General features: G+C 47.7%; 2 protein-coding genes across 4 annotated transcripts; one reads left to right on the top strand and one right to left on the bottom strand.

The window, feature by feature from the left end:
• Positions 1 to 236: 236 nt before the first annotated feature.
• PDAP1 (PDGFA associated protein 1) lies at positions 237 to 8,563 on the bottom strand. Its single transcript, XM_058157842.1, has 6 exons — positions 8,413 to 8,563; positions 5,072 to 5,163; positions 3,683 to 3,796; positions 2,646 to 2,767; positions 2,103 to 2,254; positions 237 to 527 (listed from the first exon to the last, which is right to left on the bottom strand). The coding sequence occupies exons 1-6, from the start codon at positions 8,423 to 8,425 to the stop codon at positions 469 to 471; spliced, it is 552 nt and encodes a 183-aa protein (XP_058013825.1). The 5' UTR covers positions 8,426 to 8,563; the 3' UTR covers positions 237 to 468.
• A 259-nt stretch (positions 8,564 to 8,822) lies between these two features.
• BUD31 (BUD31 homolog) lies at positions 8,823 to 13,034 on the top strand. Of its 3 annotated transcripts, XM_058157844.1 has the most exons (6): positions 8,823 to 8,961; positions 9,699 to 9,850; positions 11,152 to 11,271; positions 11,386 to 11,508; positions 12,365 to 12,531; positions 12,764 to 13,034. In XM_058157844.1, the coding sequence occupies exons 3-6, from the start codon at positions 11,178 to 11,180 to the stop codon at positions 12,812 to 12,814; spliced, it is 435 nt and encodes a 144-aa protein (XP_058013827.1). In that variant the 5' UTR covers positions 8,823 to 8,961; positions 9,699 to 9,850; positions 11,152 to 11,177; the 3' UTR covers positions 12,815 to 13,034. The 3 variants fall into 3 exon arrangements, with proteins under 3 accessions (XP_058013827.1, XP_058013826.1, XP_058013828.1); XM_058157843.1 differs by lacking the exon at positions 9,699 to 9,850; XM_058157845.1 differs by lacking the exon at positions 9,699 to 9,850 and having other exon boundaries at positions 8,945 to 8,963; positions 11,155 to 11,271.
• The last annotated feature ends 693 nt before the right edge of the window (positions 13,035 to 13,727 follow it).

The raw sequence follows: 13,727 nt of genomic DNA, 5'->3' as shown, positions 1-13,727 counted from the left end.
AGCCAAGCGATCGACCCCTCCCAGCAAACCTTCCGCCTCCACTGGCCTCCCACCAAATCAAAACACATCAAACCGTTCAGCCGGCGGTTTTTCTCCCCTCCCCTTTCCCCGAAAACGGTCATTGTAATGCAACCGTCGGTGTTGTCCCGATTTTGCACCAAAGGTGAAGAGTGCCTGGATCTCCTGCCCTCCCGCTGCCGCTTTCCCCTCCCCTCGCCTGCGTGGCTCCCCCCCCCACTTGCCCTCCCCCCCCCAAAAGTAATCCCGTGGAATTCTGTGCCCAGATGAAGACAAACACGGAGCGGTCAGTGTCTCTTCAGAGGTGATAGTGAGGCCGCCATCGCTGCTGCCGCCGCCCTCCTCCTGCAGCCTCTCTGGGAAATTTGACGCCGCAGCGAGTCCGAAGGGTGCCAGGCCCAGCACCATCCCGGGGGGTGTCCTTCCTCTTCGGGGGGGAGGGGGCTGCCTTTACTTGTTGAGGGACAGCGACTGCATCCGCTTGCCTGTCATGGCTGCTTCGTCTTTAGCTGGTGGGAGGGGGTCAAGCAGAGAAGGAAAAACAGCTGACTCCATGAATCCTTCTGGTCTTCTCTCTCTCTCTCTCTCTCCTTTCTTCCTCCTTCCCTCCCTTCGCATTTCCATCCCCTTCCTTCTTTCTCTCTTCTACCTTCCTGACTCTCTTCTCATTTCCATCTCCTTCTTTCCTTCTCTTCTTTCATCCTTCCCTCTCTTCTCATTTCCATCTCCTTCCTTCTCTTCTTCCTCCCTTCGCATTTCCATCTCCTTCCTTCTTTCTCTCTTCTACCTTCCTGACTCTCTTCTCATTTCCATCTCCTTCCTTCTCTTCTCCCTCCCTCCCTCGCTCCCTTCGCATTTCCATCTCCTTCCTCCTTTCTCTCTTCTACCTTCCTGACTCTCTTCTCATTTCCATCTCCTTCTTTCCCTCTCTTCTTTCATCCTTCCCTCTCTTCTCATTTCCATCTCCTTCCTTCCTTCTCTCTTCTTTCTTCCTCCCTCCCTCTCTTCTCATTTCTATCTTCCTTCCTTCCCTTCCTCCCTTCCATCTACCTTTCTAGAGTGCATAAGAATTCTTACAGGAAGGGATGTAACTCCAGATCAACCACCTTTATAAAAGACTGATAGCTGTTTCTTTCTTTCTCTTTCTTTCTCTTTTTTTTCCTCTTCATTCCTTCTCTTTCTCCCTCTTTTCATTTCTATCTCCTTCCTTCCTTTTCTTCTTTCTCTCTTCTTTTTTCCTCCTCTCTTCTCATTTCTATCTTCCTTCCTTCCCTTCCTCCCTTCCATCTACCTTTCTAGAGTGCATAAGAATTCTTACAGGAAGGGATGTAACTCCAGATCAACCACCTTTATAAAAGACTGATAGCTGTTTCTTTCTTTCTCTTTCTTTCTCTTTTTTTTCCTCTTCATTCCTTCTCTTTCTCCCTCTTTTCATTTCTATCTCCTTCCTTCCTTTTCTTCTTTCTCTCTTCTTTTTTCCTCCCTCCCTCTCTTCTCATTTCCATCTCCCTCCCTCCCTTCTTCCTTCCCATATATAGGTGACTTAAATACTTTTAAAAAATCCACCGTGTAATACATGCTTAAAACAATACTTCTAAAAAAATCTACCATGTAATAAAAACCAACCCAATCCTCCATGGCAGCAACCACACAATCAAATTGGCCACTGGATTGGCTGAGTCTCCATCTGGGGTCCCTGGGCCCACCGACAAAACCATGGCTTCAGGGCCCTTTGGAAAAGCAGTGAGGTGGAGGCCAACTGTACTCCGGGGGGGGGGGGGGAATGATGTTCCATAGCGGAGGGGGCCACCCCCGAGAAGGCCCTTTTCTGTGACCTCACCAGAGGCACATCCCTAATTCCTGTAACATGATCTGCCTTCCCATCCCGGTGGTTGTAGTAGAGGGAGAGGCAGTCCGTCAAATAATCTGGGATAAAGAATTCGGACGAATGCCTGGATCTTGATCATGTGACTTTCGGGAATGCCGCAATGGTCCTAAGTATGAGGACTAACTTAACGAATGGCTCCCAAAGCTTCACAGGGGCCTCGGCCCGCTTGAGCATCAGCCGGACGTTCCCTCCTTACCTCTCCTCTCTTCCTCTTTCTTTTTGGCTGCCTCTTCTCTCTGTTTCCGGATAATGGCTAGCCGGGCGAGGTCGGCCTTCGCCTGTTCCGTTTTCCCTGCCAGGTGCATCTTCATGTACCTTTCTTTTGCCTTCTGTTTTTCAATCTCTTCTCTGGAAAGGTGAGGAGGTGGGGGGGGAGGAAGAGTTGGCAAAAGATCCAAATAAACAGGGGGCTTTGGAGACCTCCCCCCTCCAAAGACACATGGATTTCTGTCTGGGTGGTTCTGAGCGCAACAGGTGAAGTTCATTCAAGGGACTCCCAGAATTCCCCAGCCAGCTTTGCTGTGCTGTGGCCAAGGTTGAAAAAGGCAGATGTGAAGAATGAAGTCAAAGCGCATTTTGTTCTCCCATCATTCACCATTTTCCCAGGGTTAAAAAAAACCAAAACCCCTCTTCGTTTAAATCTCCCTCCCAAACCTTTTGACAGATTCCGGGAGAATTGAGGGAGTGAAGAGGCCAGGAGTGCCCACCCCTCTACCTCAGAGGGAAGGGAAGGACTTACCGTTCCCTCCGCGACAATTCCCTCGGGCTCTCTAAATCGAGCTGAGTAACTTTTTTAGCGGTTTGCACGGCCCGGTTGGGATTCTCTATATCGATCATGCCTTCCACTCCTTTGTGTTTCGGCTGGAATTGAAAGGCGACAACAAAAGAGAGCCGGTTGGAACAGCTTCTTGGAAGGGACTTGTGTGAACGGTCGTGTGGGGGAGGATGGCCTTGGGAGGGGGAGGAAAAAGATGCTGCCCAGGGAATGGTCGGATAAGAGAGGTCGTAGTTAGTGGCTGCAGAGTGGGGAAAGGAAGGATGGATGGATGGAAGGAGAGGAGAGGAAGGAGGAGGATGGGGGGGAAGGGAAGGGGAAGAGGAAAAAGAACAGGACAAAAGAAAGGAGAGGAAGGAAGGAGAAAGGAGGGGAGGGGAGAGAAGAAAGGGAGGAAGGGAAGGGGAGAAAGGAAGAAAGGGAAGGGGAAGAAGGAAGAGAAGGAGAGGATGGAGGAAGGGGAGAGAAGGAGAAAAAGGGGAGGAAGGAAGATGGAAGGGGAAGGAGGGGAGGAGAGGGAAGGAAAGGGAAGGAAGAGGAAGCAGAAGAAGGGGAGAAAGGAAGAAAGGGAAGGAGAGGAAGGAGGAAGGAAGGAAAGGGAAGGAAGAGGAAGCAGAAGAAGGGGAGAAAGGAAGAAAGGGAAGGGGAAGGAGAGGAAGGAGGAAGGGAAGGGAAAGGAAGGGAAGGAGAGGAAGACAGAAACAATCCTCCCCAACGTGTTAGCCAGTAAATAGAGACATGGGAAAACTGTACTTGCAGGAGTCTGTTAACGTAGCCTTACAATAAAGTAGACTTAGCTCATCCGGTCTGTTTCCAGTCTGGTCCACCTAGGCTTTAAGGCAAAGGGGTAGCCAGATCCTGGCATTTGGGGAGGGAATGCAAGACAATATAATGTGTGTGTAGAAGTCTTGACCGGCGGAATCAAAGCCAACAGCATCTGATCGCTCTTCTTGATCCTAAATTGGGAAAATTCTTCTCCAAACCCGGGCCTCCCCCTCTACCTGATAGTCTTCGCCCTCTTCTTCCTCGCTCTCGTCCGAATCTAGTGATTTCTCTTTCTTCTTGGGTTCTCCGGAGGCCCCAGAGCCGCCTTCCTCTTGCTCCTCTTCCTCTTCCTGTGGAAAGGAGAAGTATCAGCCAAACAGAATAGCTGCAGGGAAGATGAGGAAGGGGTTGGGGGACCAGAACGGCTGGGAGCGATTTAGCTTCACTCAAAGGGGTTTGGCTTTCCGCCCAGTCCTCTCTCCGACTGCCTGGCGTCATGGGGATGTTGGGAGGATGCCAAGGGTGAGCCTCCAATTCTTAGCCTAAGCTACCTTAGTATAAACCGACTTAGGTGACTTATAATCGTTTTCCACATTGTTGCAGCATCCCGAGTCATGTGATCAAAATTCAGACAGTTGTTAACTGACTCATCTTGATGACGGTTGCCATGTCCCCAGGTGTCAATCCTGAAGTGAGCCTGGCTGAGGCCCCATCTTGGAAGCTTCAGGGTTGACACACAAAGGGGGAGGGGGAGGGAAATATATAGGGTTTTGTAGCCAAAACAGTAACGTTTTCCTGTGGGAACCAAGGACATTCTCACAGGTGGCTGGCCAGAGGAGGAGTGAAATAACCCAGCAACCAGCCTGCTACCAGTGGCTTGGGGTAGGGGGGAGGAAAACTGTCAAGAGTATGAATATTCATAAAGTGGAATAGATCAGCCAATGAAAAGGCATAGCAACTAAGTCAGCCAATGAGGGCTGTTTCAGAGCTAGACAGACTGAAGCCAGGGTGTGTCTTAGTCTGCAGCTTCTGAGTCTGTGCAGTAAAACTGAAACTAGTCTACTCTGCTGAAATGAAACTAACTGTTCTCTCCTGCCTTGTGTTTTGCTTGTAACTGCTACTACGTTGAAGAAGAATCTATATTGGTATTGTACCTTTATCTTCATGTATTATTATGTATATAAAGAAATTAATGAATCTTGCTGCATCGGTCTGCCTGTGTGTGCTTTCTGGATTTGATTTCTTGCAACAAACTCTGACAAAAACTTTTACTTTTAATTAGGTGAAAACTGCGGGAAATTTTAGAGTCGGCTTTCACTTTCTGCGCCAATATGATGTAGCCAATAAAACTGTTCTTTGAGGAAATTTCTTGCCTTGGAGTCTGGCTTTCTATGGGTGCGTTACTTGGAACGCTGACACCAGGGTCATGTGATCTCCTTTTGTGACTGTCGGACAAGCAAAGTCAACTGAACAACCGTGTCATTAATTCAACAACCGCTGTTGTTCACTGTGCCGCCGTGGCAAGAAAAGTCATAAAACGGGGGCAAAACTCACTGAAAAAGCATCTCACTTAGCAACATAAATATTAGGCTTGTCAACAGCACTTAGAAAGCTCGGCTGCTCACCCTGGCCTTCTGTTTCTCAGCCTGCAGCTGGGCATCGATCTCTTCCGGGCTTGTATACTGCCGCGCTCGGCCTTTATGGCCCCCTTTTTTACCTGCAAGTAAAAAGTGGGTTTAAAGATTACTTCCTCCCCCCACAACCTCTTCCTCTTCTAAGTTGTTCGGCTTCCATGGTCAGGCAAGGCCTAGACTCCCATCAATGGAAGCAGTGAGCAGTGGTGGGATACTGCCGGTTTAACAACTGGTTTAGTGATTGCACGCTTTGCGCGTACGTAGTTTTGCTAAAACTTATCTTCCACGTTACTGCTGGGCAGTAACACAGCAATCCACTCTGCTGCGCGAATCAGCTGAGAAGATATAGGTCAGTAAAATCCAGGAGCGGGTGGGGGGGCCCACCTGATCGTCAGAGTGAACCGGTTCGCTCCCAGCTGATCGGCGGAGCTACTGGTTCACCTGAACTGGTCTGAACTGGTAGAATCCCACCCCTGGCAGCAAGTTTCCAGGATAAGACAGTCTTTTCCCACATCGGTAAGCACCTCCCACTGCCCCCTCCACCACACATCATGGAAAGGCCAGTGGGTGGGGGGAGCTTAGGGAGAGGGCGCTAAGTCACTGTGAAGCAGCCTATAAGTGCTACTGCTGATTAGCTGTGGTGGCACAGTGGTTAGAATGCAGCATTGCTGGCGAACTCTGCCACACAGCAAGGAATTCGATCTCACCAGGCTCAAGGTTGACTCAGCCTCCCGTCCTTCCGAGGGTGGTAAAATGAGGACCCAGATTGTTGGGGGCAAGAGGCTGACTCTGTATACCGCTTAGAGGGGGCTGTTAAGCTCTTAAATGGTATATAAGTCTAAGCACTATTGCTATTCCTCCCTCCCTCCCTCCCTTCTATTAGAATGGAGTATTGCAGGCTGACTCTGCCCCACTGTCAGCAGTTCGATCCTGACCAGCTCAAGGTTGACTCAGCCTTCCGTCCTTTTGAAGTGGGTAAAATGAGGACCCAGATTGTTGGGGGGCAAGATGCAAATAATGTTTCTACATTGTAGAGAGTCCGGAGAGTGCTTCAAAGTGCTATGTTAGTCTAAATGTTATTGCTATTTTAGGAAATCTACAAGCCAGGCTCAAACTCAGGGGAAGACCCTCCTCTCCCTAAGAACTAGGAGGGGGAAAAGATGGGGGGAAAAAACCTAAAAAAAGAGAACATTTGTAGCTTAAGATTGCAATGAGGGGTCCTTGGTGCTCTCTGAGCTTGGCTGTTTTGTTGCAGACTTTTCATTTCCCACCTAGGAAACATCATCAGGACTAGAAGGGAGTGGGGTTTGCAAAACTGAGCAGGGGGGGAGACGTGGAGAAGACCGAGGGGCCCCTTGGAGCTCTCTGAGCTGGGTGGTTTTCTCGCAGACATTTTATTACCCAGTGAAACAACGTCAGTGCTAGAAAGAAGTGGGATTTGTGGAGAGGAAGGAGGTCAGGAGGAGGAAGAGGAGGACTGGGGGATCCTGGGTGCTCTTTGAGCTTGGTTGTTTTCTTGCTGATGTTTCATTACCCAACAAGGTTACATCATCTGTCCTAGGAGTGGGGTTTGCAGAGAGGAGAGGAGGAGGAGGACTGGGGGGGGGCGTTCTTGGTGCTCTCTGAGCTTGGTAAGTTTTCTTGCAGATGTTTCATGACCCAAACTAAGTAATGTTAGCATGAAAAACACAAAAAGATTTTTAAAAAAAGAGAAGACGGCGGAAAGACATCCCAAAGCAGGCAGTTCTTCAGATTAGGTGCTTTCTGCTGTCCAAGGGGTGGGGTGTGGTGGGCATTTCCGGGAGCTCCTCGGCTGCGGGGTATAAACTGAGACCGGAATCCCCCTACTCAACCTCTCCCCCACCCCCAGCTCCCCACATGCAAAGGGAGGCTGCCAACCCCCAAACACCCTCCCCCTAACTCTGTTCTGATTGACAGTCAAGTCCGGGGAAGCCCTTCCAAGCAGATCTGATGCAATCCACCCAGCTGGCCCTGACATCCCAGAGGAGGAGAGAGGAGAGGAGAGGCTGCTCGGGCACTGGATTCCCACCACATGGGAGGCTGGGGAGGCGGATGGGTCAGGAAGGAAAGGTGGGGAAAGGCAGGGAGGGTCCCTCCACTGTCCCCCTACTAGGGCTGATTAAGGCCCCCACCTCCTGATTTGACACTAATTAAGCCCCTCCCCCTGATTTCACTCTCCTTAAGACCCCACCTTTCAATTTACCTCTTTTGGAGACCCCCCTCCCACCCTGAAATGCAGCCCCACACAACCCGATTTGGCTCTCCTGAAGACCCCCACCCTCCTCCCGCTGATTTGACTGTCTTTGAGACCCCCCCAGCCCCCTTGATTTGACACTAATGAAGCCCCGCCCACTCATTGAGCTCTTTTTGAGACCACCACCCCCAGCCTCTAATTCGACCCTTATTAACCCCTCCCCGCCCCCAAGATGTGGCTCTCCTGACGCCGCCTCCCCAGCCCTGATTTAGCATTAATTGGTGTCCTCTCCTCATTTCACTCTCCTTAAGACCCACCCCACCCGCTCATTTGCCCCTTTTCAAGACCCACCCCACCCTCTGGACACTAATTCAGCCCCACACCACCTGATTCGGCCTCCTGAAGACCCCTCCTCCCGTTGATTTGACTGTCATTGAGACCCCTCCTCCACCATTTCCAAGATGTGGCTCTCCTGGACGCCACCCCCACAAGCCCTGATTTGACACTAATTAGTGCCCTTCCTCTAATTTCACTCTCCTTAAGACCCCTACCCACTCACTTGCCTCTTTTCGAGACCCCCCCACCCTGTTTGGACACGAATTCAGCCCCACACAACCTGATTTGGCTCTCCTGAAGACCCTCCTGCTGATTTGAGGGTCACTGAGACCCTCCCAACTCTAATTCGACCTCATTAACCCCCCATTCCCAAGATGTGGCTCTCATGGACGCCCCCCCATAGCTCTGATTTAACCCTAATTAGTGCCGTCTACCCCCCCCCCTTCTTTAAAGGACCTGCCCGGGAAAGAATCTCTGGGGGGGAGGGGCGTGTTTCGTGTGGGGGAGGGGGAGCCCTGGAATGACGTCCTCCCTCCCCCCAATTTTTAATATTTCTTTCTTTCTTCTTTTTTTTTTAAATTTTAAGGAGGGGAATCGGCAGGAAAGGCCTGAAGCGCCTCCCGAGGCGTCCCGGCCCTTCCAGGCAAGGCGGGGGGGGGGGAAACCGGGTCACCATGCCCATGGGGCACAGCCGGGGACGATGGGGGTTGTAGTCCCGCTGCTTGAAAAGCTGGGTCTCCCCCGGGAGAAGCCTCGGCCGGCGGGCCGGGCGGGCGCTCACCTCCTTTGGGCATAGCGAGGTCAGGCAACGATGGCGGCTCCGACGGCGAGCGAGTCGTCCTGCTTCTCCTCCCGCCCCCCCCACTTCACGCCTCGCTTCGCCCCGAGCTGGGAGCGACCCGGAAACGGAAGCGGGGCCGTCGTCGTCGTCGACGTCGACGTCCGTTTAAGGTCCTCGGCCGCCCTTTCGCGAGTGCCAGCTCCGAGGGCTGTCTCGCCTGCCGCCTGACGGAAAACGGAAGGGAAACTTGATAAGCCCTCCTGGGAGGGGTAAAAGCAGAACGTCCAGCAGACTTGTCCGCTCCGAAAGAAGCGGGAGGTTCGTTGGGGGATTTATTTTATTTTTTTTGAAGGAGGCTGAAGAGTTCTGGCGCAGAGCCAAACAGGCAACTGTCGTGGACGGAAGGACGGACGAGTAGGAAAAGCCCCCCTGGGGAAGCGACGGCGGTGCGAAGGAGGTCCTGGGCTGGTGGTGACGTCACGGCAGGGCGACGGGAGCTCCGGGGAAGCGGAAGAGCGTCGCGGAGGAAAACAGCGGCGCCCCCAAATCGTAAGTCGGACCAGAAGGGGGACCCGGAGCCCCGAAAACCCGACCGGTTCCCCTTCCCCCCCCCTGCCCCGTCTCCGTCTGTCTGTCTGGTGCTTGTTTAACGTCTCTCTGCGTGGCAGGCAGAACCCCCCCCGGGAGAGTCTCTTGCTGGAAGGGGACCCACCGGTGTAACTTCTGCCTGGGCTGCCCCTGTAAGCGGCCTTTTCCCACCGAGGGAGCCCGGAGATCCCGCTGGAAGAAGGGAGGGAGGCCGCTCTTGGGCAGCAGCGCTTCGAAAGGATTCAGAATCGGCATGGATCATCTGGAAGGGACCTTGGAGGTCATCTAGTCCAGCCCCCTACACTAGCTGTGAAAAGATTCTGATGATGATGATGATGATGATTTGAATCTTTTCACAGCTAGTGTAGGGGGCTGGACTAGAAGACCTCCAAGGTCTTCTATATTATTATTATTATTATTATTATTATTATTATTATTATTATTATTATTATTATTATTATTATTATTATTATTATTATTATTATTCACAAAATGACAGCATACACAGCAAACGAGATAACTATGCTGGATTTCCTATCACTAATCACTAGTCGAACACTACTATTATTATCATCATCATCATTATTATTATTGTTATTGTTATTATTATATTATTATTATTATTAAATATTCAGTTGACTGAGTTTCATGTTTAATGAATAGAAGAGATAATAACTGCCTCATCTGCTTACCCCCAGTTCTTTGGGCAGGACAATAGGCAGACAGAAAGGCCAAATTTATTCTGAACATCTGGCTGACTGTGCGAAGAACAACAACAACAACAATAATAATAATAATACCACCTAGGACGCTGGCAGCAACTCATATCAGCCACCAGCACCAGTCATTGGTATTTGTGATGCATTTTTGAATGTTCAGTTGACTTGAGTTTCATGTTAATGAATAAAATAATAATAATAATAGCCTTTATTGTCATTGTACATCATGTATAAAACGAAATTGGTTTAGCCTCTGCTTTTGCAATCCATAACAGAAAATACAAGACAATTCTCCCCAGTGGAGCTGCACATACGTTCCCAACCTTCTATTTCTCTGATATTCAGAATAACAGAGTCAGAAGGGACCTTGGAGGTCTTCTAGTCCAGCCAACTCAACCAGTACACCCTATAACATTGTGGATAAACAATGCTCCAATCTTGTCTTTAAAACCTCCAGTGATAATAGAAGGGACCTTGGAGGTCTTCTAGTCCAGCTCCCCTGCTCAAGCAGGAGATTCCTCCAGACAGTGTTTTTTAAGCTTTATTTTTCCCTCTCAGGACCCCTCCCCACTTTGGAAAATCCTGGAAGATCCCTCCCCCCCCCAGCTATGCTTTGTGTGGTTATATTGTTATATTGTGTTGTAAATGTTGTACCTTGATGAACATATCTTTTCTTTTATGTACACTGAGAGCATATGCACCAAGACAAATTTCTTGTGTGTCCAATCACACTTGGCCAATAAAATTCTATTCTATTCTATTCTATTTTATTATTATTTTTATTTACATTTATATCCCGCCCTTTTCCGAAGACTCAGGGTGGCTTACAGCGTGTAAGGCAATAGTCTCATTCTATTTGTATATTTACAAAGTCAACTTATTGCCCCCCCAACAATCTGGGTCCTCATTTTACCTACCTTATAAAGGATGGAAGGCTGAGTCAACCTCGGGCCAGGCTTGAACCTGCAATAATTGCAGGCTACTTGTGTTCTAATAACAGGCTCCTTACAGCCTGAGCTATCCACGGCCCTTTATTCTATTCTATTCTATTCGTTATATTGATTGACGTTTGCCTTACTCAGAATTGGAAGTGATACATTTCATAGAATGCAGGTAGTCCTTGTTTAACAATTGCCTCGTTTGGAGAAGGACCAGTGGCAGTAAATGCATCGATTTTAATTTTTAATATATTTTGATAAATATAACCCATAATAAACCAAAGCTCTTCTAGGATCCATGTTTTTTTGAAGTGGGAAGGGTCCTGGAGGGGGAAAAAAGTTTTAAGAAACACAATTTGCATTTAGTCTTTATCAATTGGGTACAAGAACCTCACTGTCCTATGTCTCCTGCTGACATTTTCACGCCACCCATTTCATTGGATGTCTTCCTCATCAGGCTGTATACATACACCTCAAATATGTTTCTTCTGCAGGTTTTTTTTTTTTCCTTTTTGAAGAGATGCCCAAGGTAAAAAGGAGCAGGAAACCTCCTCCGGATGGCTGGGAATTGATCGAACCAACCTTAGATGAGCTGGATCAAAAAATGAGAGAAGGTGTGTGTGTGTGTGGGTATGTGGGTGTGGCTGGCTTAGCTGTACGCATTACAGAAAAGTGAAAACATGTGAGAATGAACAAGTAATGTTTGGTCTGTGCCGTTTCTCTCTCAGCTGAGACCGAACCACATGAAGGAAAAAGAAAAGTGGAATCTCTTTGGCCCATCTTCAGAATTCATCATCAGAAAACCCGCTATATTTTTGATCTCTTCTACAAAAGGAAAGCCATTAGCAGAGGTAAGACAGGGAAGCGCTTTCATCCCGCCTTGAAAAGATAAACTTTGTCTTTTTTGTCGAGTGGAGAGGGAAAAAAAACAGTCAGCCCTTTGAGGTAGGCCAAGTCAGGAAACAGACTTAAAAAAACTGCTGGAACTCTTATTGTAGGCGTATAACAGAATCTTGAAAAGCCTGGCAGAGTTTCTCTGCATCTCTTATTAATAGCAAAAAAAAAAGTTAGAACAATATTGAGTTACTTTCTCAGTTCTGCTTATGCAGGACGGACAACCTGGGGGTGGAGTCAAGAAAGGAATCAACCTAGAATCCTTACATTCCCACAAGCAATCTCAGTCCAACTCCTGTTGAATTCTATGAATTCTTGTCTCGGGCCAATTTAATACTGTTGAGTAGATTCCTGTATATAGGTATGAACAGTAGTGGGTTTCAAAATTTTTTACTACCGGTTCTGTGGGTGTGGTTTGGTAGGCGTGGCAGGGAAAGGATACTGTAAAATCCTCATTTCCTTCCAATCAGCTGGGACTCAGGAGGCAGAGAATAGATGGGGGCGGATCCAGTCAGAATTTTTACCACCGGTTCTCCGAACTACTTAAAACTTCCTCTACCAGTTCTCCAGAACTGGTCAGAACCTGCTGAAACCCACCTCTGGGTATGAATGATAAATCAACTTAACTGGAGGTTAACATGTTTCTTTGTGCCTTACGGCTGAAGTTATTTACTGAATTATCTGGTATTTACTGAATTCCTCCTTCAAGGCCATTTCCGTACATCTTTACCAATCTTCACCTTAGTATTTCCAAATTCTAGCTCATTTAATCAGGACTATACTCACCCTTTCATTTATATCTGCCCCATGTAGAATTATACGAATATTGCATCAAAGAAGGTTACGCAGACAAAAACCTGATTGCAAAATGGAAGAAACAAGGCTACGAAAACCTCTGTTGCTTACGCTGCATCCAGACCCGCGATACCAATTTTGGAACCAACTGCATTTGTAGAGTGCCCAAAAGTAAACTGGAAGTGGTAAGGAATATTGTTTTTTTACGTCATTTGCAGCCATGCTTTTAGTATCTACATTCTTCTCCCCTTTCATGCATATTCAGAAGCCCGATCATGTAAAAAATTTATGAAATTCCCATCCTGTAAAAAAAATACCCCTGCTCTAAAATCAGGTTTTTTTCCCCAACCACTGAATCCTTTTTTCCCCCCTAATTCTTGCGTACATTTCCACTCATCTGTTGGTTTCATTTTACAGGGGAGAATAATTGAGTGTACTCACTGTGGCTGCCGGGGCTGCTCGGGATGAAAACGTTCTTCAAAAGAAACCCCAACTTTTTAGAGGTTTTAAGTGACTGTTACCATCAAGGACTGCTCATAAGAACTTTTTTTCCCCCACAACCTGCTGTCGAGATGACTCTCTTTGTATCCCGCGGTAGAATAATTAAATGTGTAAATGCAGTAATGTGTTTTCATGTCTTGTGTTGTCGTTGTATTTTAAAATAAAAGTCTTGCCTACTTCTCCCAAATGATAAGCATAATTCTTTCTTTTTAAAAATTTATATGCAATCGTTCTAGCAAAAAACAACAACAAAAAACGCCTAAATTAGGCACCTCTTTATCCTCTTAACGATTTGAAAATATTGAGGGTCACAAAGCCACATTGATCATTCGTTATAGGATTCTTAGAACTCAGCAACTCCCATTTCAAGCAAAGAAACCAGGGAGTTGAAACAAAATTCTATACACTGCCATGTTAAAAAGCTAATTGTCCATTTTTAATTAGGTGAACAGCTGTGTGGATACTCCAGGATAGTGAAAGGATAGAAAATAGAAAACCAAAGCACCTGAGGGTAGAACAAGAAGCAATGGGTGGAAACTGATCAAGGAGAGAAGCAACTTAGAACTAAGGAGAAATTTCCTGGCAGTTAGAACAATAAGTGGAACGACTTGCCTGCAGAAGTTGTGAATGCTCCAACACTGGAAATTTTTAAGAAAATGTTGGATAACTATCTGTCTGAGATGATGAAGGGTTTCCTGCCTGGGCAGGGGGTTGGACTAGAAGGCCTCCAAGGTCCCTTCCAACTCTGTTGTTATTATTATTATTAAAATATCCCTACTTTGAGAATCTTTACTGAAGCCCAATTTTATTTAGTTATGAAAGGTATATTTATATAGTCTCTTAGGTTTTCTCTATCAATGTACCCAGAAGTAGTTGGGAA

This window comes from Ahaetulla prasina, chromosome 14, assembly GCF_028640845.1.
Source record: "Ahaetulla prasina isolate Xishuangbanna chromosome 14, ASM2864084v1, whole genome shotgun sequence".
Taxonomy (NCBI): Eukaryota; Metazoa; Chordata; class Lepidosauria; order Squamata; family Colubridae; genus Ahaetulla; species Ahaetulla prasina.
This window is presented reverse-complemented; position numbering and strand designations above follow the sequence as displayed.

What these genes read in the sequence shown, in the direction of transcription:
- PDAP1 (XM_058157842.1), bottom strand. An exon ending in GAATTGTCGCGGAGGGAACG is followed by an intron (nt 2,255 to 2,645) that starts GTAAGTCCTTCC and finishes TCACCTTTCCAG; the next exon opens with AGAAGAGATTGAAAAACAGA. An exon ending in GAAAGAGGAAGAGAGGAGAG is followed by an intron (nt 528 to 2,102) that starts GTAAGGAGGGAA and finishes CCCTCCCACCAG; the next exon opens with CTAAAGACGAAGCAGCCATG.
- BUD31 (XM_058157843.1), top strand. Translation starts at nt 11,178, where the DNA reads ATGCCCAAGGTAAAAAGGAGCAGGAAACCTCCTCCGGATGGCTGGGAA. An exon ending in AAGGAAAGCCATTAGCAGAG is followed by an intron (nt 11,509 to 12,364) that starts GTAAGACAGGGA and finishes TGCCCCATGTAG; the next exon opens with AATTATACGAATATTGCATC. An exon ending in CCAAAAGTAAACTGGAAGTG is followed by an intron (nt 12,532 to 12,763) that starts GTAAGGAATATT and finishes TTCATTTTACAG; the next exon opens with GGGAGAATAATTGAGTGTAC.